The sequence below is a fragment of the Rhopalosiphum padi genome, chromosome 4 (genome assembly GCF_020882245.1).
Source record: "Rhopalosiphum padi isolate XX-2018 chromosome 4, ASM2088224v1, whole genome shotgun sequence".
Taxonomy (NCBI): Eukaryota; Metazoa; Arthropoda; class Insecta; order Hemiptera; family Aphididae; genus Rhopalosiphum; species Rhopalosiphum padi.
In genome coordinates, this window is record NC_083600.1 from 34,892,658 (window position 1) to 34,902,331 (window position 9,674).

The window sequence follows — 9,674 nt, forward strand, 5'->3', positions numbered from 1 at the left end:
TAGAAAAACATATTATATTCAACATACTGTAGTTTATAAGCAATAAATTCTCACCCTTGTATGTATTCGTAATGAATTAGCAACAATTTGTCTATTATTATTTGAACTTGCTTCGTGGTTATGATCAAAATTAGATTTTAAAAGCATCGTTTCACTTACATCACATAAAAAATTCGAAGTACACGATTTAATTGTACATCTCCATTTTATTCCATTTTTTGAGATAGTACATTTTTGAAACTTAAACTCATTAAGAACTAATAACGGTTTACCTTTTTCACTAAAAGCTTTTGTAAAACGATCCATATTGTAACGTCAAACAACTCAAACTAATTCTAAACGACTAACAAGACATAAGTATTGGGTACCTATCAATATGATTTATATTTATATTGGGTATCATCAATAATGTGTTCTTCTATCTACAGTATCTATTGATTATAAATAAACAATAATTGCAGGCGTGCTGATGGCATTACCACCGCATTATGCCGTAATCTTTATTACCTATGATGATACAGTTGAACTTGCCGATCTTATTCCGTACAAAGGTCGTCGAACTTGGTCTCGAAATATCGCGATAAATGATAATCATATTATATCTTGAACACATATAATATAATATAATACATAATATTTGGTACACTGACCCTAAAATATATGCAGCGCAATTGGTATATTGACCCTAGTATAAAAATTTTGTTTTAGACGCAATTGGTCCATGCCCGAAAAAATAACCACTATATACGACTATATTAGGTATACACATTACCCGTTTTTGAAGCTTGTACAAAAGCAAAAACCGTATTTTTATTCCTAGGTTTCCTTATTTTAATAAATTATATAGGTAGTATTATTAATATCTACATAGTTTAAGTTGTATATTTTTTTTTTATTATTTGAATGCATTCATATGATCAGTGACGTATTTAGGAATTTTAGGATAAGGGCAATACATATTTTGCCGCCTCCCCGCAGTAAAAAAAAACTAAAAAACTTCTACGCCGCATAATGGTGAAACTGTTAATACCATAGAACACCATGTTATATAAATACTATAGTATTATATTTCTCTATGGCAGTATGGCACACATTTGTTTTGAAAAATATTAAATGATTGACGTCACTACGCCACTATACGTCCCTACCTAAATACGCCTCTGCATATTATGATGCGTTCTCGCTTAAGATGTGGATTAGGCCTACTGGGGACACCACAATAAAAAAAACGTGCTTCGTGTAATACCTCATAAAGTTATTAAACAATACGGACAATGTTATTGTACGTCGTTTAATAATAAAGGTGGTGTGGAAAATTACCTAACACTGTTATTCTTATCTTATAGTTACCTTGCATACATTTATTTATTAAATACCAATTAAATAATTATTTAGATCAAGAAACGAGAAATATTAACTTTTTAAAAAGTATTATAATAAAATAGTTTTGAAAAAAAAAATTCTTTGACTTGTTATAAAATGACTCCAAGTAGTTATTATATATAAATTTTATATAAATTCTATATAATCGATAATTCATATATCGTGTATATTAGAATATAATGAAACGTTACTACTTATTTAAAACATCGAATCTAATATCATAATTAATGGAAGATTAATGGGAGATTTTACTAACCATGTAACTTACTTATACTTCATAATATTTTTAAAATTTAAATTGTTATTTAAGTATTTTTTTAGACAAGTTTTAAAAATTACCGCTGATATCTGGGTATCTAAATGACGTGGGATATTATGTTAATATGGAATCTAAAATATCTTTGAGGTTCTAAATGTCCAAAGGGATCCAGTTGACGTACGTGGATCTACTTGTCGCGGGATCTAGGTGGTACGTAACCGCCGAGTGGTTTTAATTAGGACAAAAACAATACAAATCCTGGCTACGCCACTGCATTTAGATATAACTGTAAAGTGTAAGTCTGTAACGAGTGTGAAGGCCATGAAGATTAGATATTAGCTATTCTAGTCTTCATGGTAAAGACTATACCTATTGAGTATTGACTATTACCTATTAGCTTGTTTCGTTTTAATATTTGTTGTCATCAGGTAGCGCTGCGGTTCAAAAAGTAAGTTCCCTTCCGTGCACAAACAATATAACGGATACTTTTTTAACCGCGTTAACAATAATAAATTGTACCGTGTTATACCGTCATATTATCAAACTGAAATAATATATACATGCTCACGGCACATGGCTTATTCCGGTATTTCAATTTCACACTATTCCACAGATGTATTTAATACTCAAATGTATACAATAGATGTATTGTTCGTAAGTCCGTTTTCTTTTTCTATGAGGATTAGGACAGACGGGACAGTGAATTGAATTGTAGGAATGTCGGTTGTAAATCTCAACAATCAGCGACGTACACAGGAATTATTATTGAATTTTATTACCACTGAGATATTGATGATATTAATATGTAGTTACACAATTTGGTTTTTTCCCAGTTCCAGTGACTCGTCGGGTAAATAATAGATAATTTCATTATCAACTAAAACCTTACGTTGCAATTTTCATAATATACTGTGTGTGTTTGTCAGTCTGTAGTTTTGTCCACTGTCCGATTATCAACAATTTTGTGTGTCCGAGACACGATGAAAATATGGTCAATGTGTAGTGTAGTGTATACTCTATACAAGACGTCGTCTTAATCTGCGAATATCCTTTTAAATTTTTCACTGAGTTGCTCACATATTGATTTCGTGCAACTGGTTACCCGAAGCAGCGTTTTAAATTAGTATACCACTCTTCGTATTTTCGTGTGGACACCATGTCCTTGCTGAACAACATCTGGAGTTGGGTGACCGGAAAAACCGATGTATCTGAACTGCCGAATAATATTTGTTTTGAAAGAGACGTGTCACCAGAAAATGATTTTTGGGTAAGATCCATCGTCGCCTAATGGACAAGTTTACTTATTGATATAAATAATACCCATGTAATGCACACCCCTGCTAATATGATGTGATTTTATGTTTAGATATCGTGTATTTTGAACCCATCGTTGGATATCAGATATGTGAACGGTATAGTTACAAAAATATTGGACACTGACAAGTGTCTCATTGACAACAAATACCATTATCAGCCAAAAACCGAGAAAGAAATTCGTAACTTTCCATACATAGAGCTCAACAGTCCAGTCAGGATATCACTCTACAGAGAAAAGAACTCTAACAATACAGAATGGAAGGTTGCAAGTTGTTTCCTATCCAAAGATGGCCCTCGTCATCAGGCCAATATGTATGTTCTGTAACCATATGCTTAAATAATTAAATTATCTACAACCATTGTTAATCATGCTAATAAATAATATTTTTAGAATCAGAGCAAACGAGTCTGTCCGTGTTCTCCTCGATGATAATGGACCAACTTCCAAAGTCGATGATATTGTTGAAGATAATGATAACGATAATCAAATGACTATTGAAGTATTAGGTGACATGCCTAAAGTAATTGGTTTTGAACAAGAAACTATTATACAGGTATTAATATTTAATTTCTCTTTCATCAACTTATTATTATACTATTATTTTACTTTATGTACTAGATATTATTTAGAAATAACAGCTATGTTGAGGAGAAAACATTAAATGATTATCAAACCATGCAAGGAAACAAAGTACAACTGTCAATTGTTAATAAAAATAAGTTGCCTATAATAATTGGAGTGCAGTCTGAATATATTTTTGACATTACTCTCAAAGGAAAGTATGTTATCCTTGTACATGTTTGTATTGTAATAATCATTAATGAAAAATAATACTAAACAAAATATGTTGTTGATATAATATTTGATTCTCATGATACTAACAGTTTTTTTTTTCAAGGTATTTAGGAAAATCTACTGAAAAAGTTGAATTTATTTTTGAAGATATTACTTACAAAGTAGGCATAAACATTGATGTTACTGATTCAAGAATAATTCTTCCGTGTAATCCGAGTGCTTATTCTAGGAAAGATATTGATATGCAGTAAGTATAAATGTCTTAATAAAAATCAATTTATCATAAGCTTGTAATTCATTATATTTTAACTATTATAGAAGGTTATTTGAATTGCAAAATGATCCAATAGTTCCCGGTATTCGAAAAGGCAATAAAGCACAGTTTCCAACAGTCCGTTTAGCACAGTGGAATATTCCATCTCAGTTAACAAAATGTTACTGGTTGGAAAATGGAATATTCAATCAGTAATACACTTTTTATTTACATTTATATTTTTAAATTACCCTTAATTAATTATTAGCATTTAAAATCTAACCTAACCTGACTTAAAAAATGTTTTTGTTAAATTGAGTTAAAAGTGTAGTTTTACAGTATACATTATTAATTATTATGTATACTTTTTAACAATTATTACCTAACTACGGACTTTTCTGAGAGCATAAAAATACTATGGGGTTCAATTATAATACAGAACTGTAAATCTGTTATTTATCCTAAATAAATCTTTTGGTAATCATTTAGTTATGCTATTAAGTATCTATTTAATCATGATCAAGTGAAAGTACTCAAATATAGTTATAGATTATTGTTCAGCTTAGACAACTCCATTTATTTATTTAATTTAAATATAATAAAACTATTATTTAAAGTTAATTAATCATAGTATTGTTTAGTGTTCATGAATTGAAATAATAATTATTAATTTTTAAATTAGAAGTGTAAGAACTGAAGTTAAAGAGAACATTCAAAAATTGTATCCAGCTGCTTTTGAAATTCTTACCTATGAAAATTACAAAGCAAAATATCATACTCTTTTATTCATGGAAGAAGTAGAAGTAAGTATATTTACCAATTTGTTATTAACATGTACATGTAAAATTAACAATTAACAATACTATAACAATGTGTGGTGCCAACAGTGCTATGATTTAAAATATAAAATTAATCTTTTATAGTAATTTTCTGGAAATATTTATGTTTAAATTATTCTAATATATGCCCCCTAAAGTTGATAATTGCTATTGTAATTTGCATTAATATTTAAAAATTATTTTTTTCCAAAAAATAAAAACAAATATTGGTAAATACTTAGTATATTTAAATTAAAAAAAGAAATAAATGATTCATCAAATTTAATACAAAAAAATAAGTAATATCATATTACTAATTATTTACTCAGACTTGCACTTTATATTTGACACTGCTATGCTTAGATTTCTACATGTAATCAATTGCCTGTTAAACTAAATTACAATATATTATATTTACTAATTTTAGATAACAGCCGCTCTTCAAAAATATGCTCAAGAAAGAATACATTTTGAAAATGCAGGTGAATATTTAGTTCTAAAAATACCTGATCTGTCTGAGCAACGACCCTCATTAATTGCTGGTGATCGAATAGTTGTTACAGATCCACCAAATTGTACTAAAAGATTAGGTAAATATTTTTCTAAACAGACTAATATCTATTGGTTTAATTTATATTTTATTGTAACAATTATTAATAGAATATTATGGTTATTATAACTTTATGTATTATAGTACAGTTGAGTTGCAATAACTCGAAAAACTTGATAACTTGAATTTTTTTTTATTCCCATAGAAATATAAATTAATACAAATTTAAGTTAGATATCTCAAATAATACATATCTTTTATCAAATTTTTATCTCCCTTCAACTTGGAGTTATCGTGATTTGACTTTACTAAGTAACTTCTAAAATTAATCATTTTTTTTTTTATTATTATACAATTTAAGAAGTAAAGTTTGGTACGAGTGATTGTATTTTATTAAAAATGTTACATTTTAATAGACATTAAGATGATTAATTTGTAACTAGGTGAATGTGGACGCTATGAAGGAATAATTCATAAGGTTTTAGCAAATGAAGTGTGGTTAAAATTCGATCCAGAATTTCACAGTATATGTGGCCATTGGGATTATAGTGTCAATTTTTTCAATGCCAGAATGATGTATCGAAAACAACATGAAGTCATCAATGAAATGTGGAAAAAGAATAGATTAGGCGAATCGTTCTTGTTTCCATACAGGGATTCCTTGGAATACCAACCATCAAAATTGAAGATCTTAAGCCATGATAAGATAAATGCAGATAACACCTATGAGAATAATTTGAAAAAAGATAGCAATACCCTATTACCACAACCAAAGATTGTGCAAAAAATCAGATGGTTTAATAATAAACTGAATTTAGAACAAAAAAGTGCTGTTATTAATATTCTGAAAGGTGAAGGGAGACCAATGCCTTACATTATTTATGGACCTCCTGGCACTGGTAAAACAATAACCATGACAGAAAGCATCATTCAAGTTTATAAAGAATTCCCTAAAAGCAAGTTAGTATTTTAATTTCTTTGTTCAATTTTTTTTTAAACATAACTGTATTAAGGTGCCCATCCCCTTGTGAAGTTTAATTAGAAGCTTTACAGAACTATATTTAATTATTTATATCAAATAAAATAATATTTATGGGCCATCAGAAAGTACTGGTTTCACTGTTGCCACTTAACTAACATTGTAATAGTCCACCTATCTTTTGTGATATTGGTCAGTAAACTTTTCATATTTAACTGTTTTTAGATTGTTGATTTGTGCTCCAACCAATTCTGCTGTTGACATGTTACTGTCTAAACTTGTAAACTCGGGTTTATTTGATAACTCTATTATGAAGCGTTTAGTTGGCTATAATCATTTTATTAGTTTGTCTTATAACATGGATTATGATGAATATTGTGTTTTACCTGAACTTGACAGTTCATATAGCAATGGTGAAATAGGTAACAGAAAATAATAATTATGTATTTGATAATATATTATGATAATTAAGTTGATGTTAAATCACTTATATTATTTAAATTAAGTGTCTTATATCACATCAATTACTCCAAAACTGAAATTTATCTATGTTGTAACGCAATTACTATAATTTAAATATATACATTTCTCAGATTCTAGGTTAATTAAAAAACACGATATTCTCAAATTACGAATAGTTCTTGCCACTGAAGGCACAGCTGGATTATTGTATATGATGGGCTTAAAAAGTGGAACTTTCACTCATATATTTATAGATGAAGCTGGACAATCAACAGAACCAGAAATGTTATTACCACTTTGTATGTGTCTAATAATTTAGATTTTTTTTTTTTTAAATATTTTTACTATTGAAAATGATTTTATAGCATTTTTGGATCCATACAGAGATGGACAAGTTGTAATGGCTGGAGATCCCAAACAATTAGGACCTGTTGTTATGTCAATTTTAGCAAAAATCTCTGGTCTGGGATTGTCCATGTTATCTCGTTTTATTAATTACCCATCATACCTGAGAGATACTGATATTTTTCCAGAACACAATGGTTTTAACCCAAAACTTATTACACACTTAATTCAGAATTATCGGGCATTGCCAGAAATTGTATTGAATTACAACAAATTATTTTATAAATCATTATTAGTGCCAACTGTAAGTAATGATAACATATTTAAAAGATATAATAATAATCATATAATGTTCTTTAAATACTACTTATTATAGATATTGAATGATAACGCACCGGAAAGAATATTATTAAATAATTTGAATGAAAACGCTCATTGGGAAATAGATTGTAAAGGACCAGTTATTGTGCATGGTGTAGTTGGCGAAGACAGCCAAGATCCTAGTAGTCCTTCATGGTTTAATCCCCATGAAGCTTTCCAAGTCTTATTGTACTTTACTAGATTGATGAAGTCTGGAATATCTGCTGATGACATTGGAATTATCACTCCATACGCTTCTCAAGTAAATAATTACAATGTTAAATTTTATACAAACTTATATATTAATTTTTTTTGTGATTTAGGTTGCCAAAATTAATGAGTTACTGAAAATGTACCATCCAGATATTAAATTACCAAAAACAGGTACAGTAGAAATGTTCCAGGGTCAAGAGAGAATGATTATTATGATATCTATAGTTAGGAGCAAATCCACAGCAGGAAGCGAAAAGGATAAGAAATTTAACCTCGGTTTTCTTACTGCTAAAGAACGCACCAATGTTGCATTGTCTAGAGCAAAAGCATTGCTCATAATTATTGGAAATCCATCAACAATGCAAATGAATTATTATTGGAAGTATATACTGTCACAAGCAATCAAAAATGATAACTATATAGGGTGTAATGTTACTGAATACCAGAAATAATCTGAATACTTAATCAAAAACTAAACTACCTCAGTTTTTCACAATTTAAATTTTATTGTTATAATAGTGATAATTAAAATTATGTTATTTAATTAATAATTAATAATATATATTATATTGTTATTTCACAGCCAATATTAATTTTACGTTTAGTTTTTATAACTTTATATTTTTAACTTATGTTCTGTAATATTTATGGATAAAAATAAAACAACTATGACTGACTTTGCAATAAATAACATGTTAATATTTTTTAAATTTATCCTAAGCGTTTTTAGTTATTTAAAAATCAATATTTACAAATCAACTTTTGGCGTTTGTCCACTATTTACAGGTATAGTGTTTAATTCTGTCCGCATGCACAGAAATTCAGCGCATATACAAGTGATTGCTGCACACGAAGCATTTAGTAACCACCAATATGGAGTAGGCAGTGTCCTGTTATACCACATACAAGCTGCCAAGTGTATGGTGTGTATTGTACAAGAAAAATCTAAACACAATCGATATCGTTCAACAACACGCCAAATGAATGTAGCCCTAAACAGTAACAAATTTAAATGTTTATTGTTTTGTCAGATATATTATCAACCTTACACTCACCCACTAAGTGCATTCAATGCAAAAACAGCAATAACAAATTTTTCACTGTTAACCTTACTCAATTCCTGCAATAGTAGGCAGATTATAATAAGTATGTAAAATAATATTTTATTGTTACTAAGTACTTTAAATTCAAATATGATATCCAATGATCTTGAAGTGCCAACCACATAGCTGATAATAGTGATCCAAACACACATGGTGAAGTAGTAAAGACATTGGACAGACACTATTTGAGCAACAATCAACACGGGGTCCCAAACAGTGATACGAAAGTGTCCAGTGCCAGTCGATAGGCGGCTGTACGATGCAGATTTACTAGAGATGAAATGTCAAATGTTGACACTATTAAATGCTATATAGTTTATAGTTGACATTGCAACATTTTAATTTACTCACTCGGTGTTAAATCTATTCAGTATCGACCACAGTGATATGGACATGGTTGGAAAATGAAACGTCCTCATAAATACAATTGTCCGTGTAAGCTGTACGATGCAATAGGTTAAACACTGATTTTGATGGATCGTTGCTTGTTTCAGTTGTTCAAAGTGTTGAAACCGACCAGATTGAGGAAACTGTCGTGATTAGAAAAATGAGCTTTACCGTTCTAATGATTGATTGAAAAGGTTTTTTACGAACTTTACATCTTGTCAAACCTCGTCAAGACTTACAGATGGCTGAAGCACAGAATAGATGTAACAGTAATGGACATAGTATAATTTTTAATTTTTTCTATTTTGTAACAACAACATCCAAATTCCAATCGCTGAAACCAGAAGTGTAAAGAACTATCGTATAATATTAACACTTTTAACTATTATAAGACGAAAGTGTTGTGTCTACAACTTGTGGACCGTTCGTAGTGCAAGGTTTGTTGATAT

The 9,674-nt window shown here is 29.2% G+C and overlaps 2 protein-coding genes across 5 annotated transcripts; one reads left to right on the forward strand and one right to left on the reverse strand.

Moving 5' to 3' along the window:
- The first annotated feature begins 1,728 nt into the window (after positions 1–1,728).
- LOC132929184 (probable RNA helicase armi) lies at positions 1,729–8,449 on the forward strand. The gene is made up of 15 exons (XM_060994337.1): positions 1,729–2,492; positions 2,569–2,909; positions 3,009–3,271; positions 3,351–3,513; positions 3,579–3,739; positions 3,859–4,002; positions 4,074–4,220; positions 4,691–4,811; positions 5,254–5,416; positions 5,820–6,336; positions 6,581–6,777; positions 6,949–7,116; positions 7,183–7,466; positions 7,539–7,784; positions 7,846–8,449. Exons 2-15 carry the CDS (start codon positions 2,799–2,801, stop codon positions 8,185–8,187), a joined length of 3,027 nt encoding a protein of 1,008 aa, XP_060850320.1. The 5' UTR covers positions 1,729–2,492; positions 2,569–2,798; the 3' UTR covers positions 8,188–8,449.
- Positions 8,409–9,673, reverse strand: LOC132929191 (protein SYS1 homolog). Of its 4 annotated transcripts, none has more exons than XM_060994363.1 (5): positions 9,465–9,673; positions 9,190–9,368; positions 8,916–9,108; positions 8,791–8,855; positions 8,409–8,727 (listed from the first exon to the last, which is right to left on the reverse strand). In XM_060994363.1, the coding sequence occupies exons 2-5, from the start codon at positions 9,255–9,257 to the stop codon at positions 8,484–8,486; spliced, it is 570 nt and encodes a 189-aa protein (XP_060850346.1). In that variant the 5' UTR covers positions 9,258–9,368; positions 9,465–9,673; the 3' UTR covers positions 8,409–8,483. The 4 variants fall into 4 exon arrangements, with proteins under 4 accessions (XP_060850346.1, XP_060850347.1, XP_060850345.1 ...); XM_060994364.1 differs by having other exon boundaries at positions 9,450–9,673; XM_060994362.1 differs by having other exon boundaries at positions 9,438–9,673.
- Between the last annotated feature and the right edge of the window lies 1 nt (position 9,674).

What these genes read in the sequence shown, in the direction of transcription:
- LOC132929191 (XM_060994363.1), bottom strand. Translation starts at nt 9,257, where the DNA reads ATGAGGACGTTTCATTTTCCAACCATGTCCATATCACTGTGGTCGATA. An exon ending in ATATCATATTTGAATTTAAA is followed by an intron (nt 8,856 to 8,915) that starts GTACTTAGTAAC and finishes CTACTATTGCAG; the next exon opens with GAATTGAGTAAGGTTAACAG. An exon ending in GCATTGAATGCACTTAGTGG is followed by an intron (nt 8,728 to 8,790) that starts GTGAGTGTAAGG and finishes GTTACTGTTTAG; the next exon opens with GGCTACATTCATTTGGCGTG.
- LOC132929184 (XM_060994337.1), top strand. Translation starts at nt 2,799, where the DNA reads ATGTCCTTGCTGAACAACATCTGGAGTTGGGTGACCGGAAAAACCGAT. An exon ending in GACATTACTCTCAAAGGAAA is followed by an intron (nt 3,740 to 3,858) that starts GTATGTTATCCT and finishes TTTTTTTTCAAG; the next exon opens with GTATTTAGGAAAATCTACTG. An exon ending in AGAAATGTTATTACCACTTT is followed by an intron (nt 7,117 to 7,182) that starts GTATGTGTCTAA and finishes ATGATTTTATAG; the next exon opens with CATTTTTGGATCCATACAGA.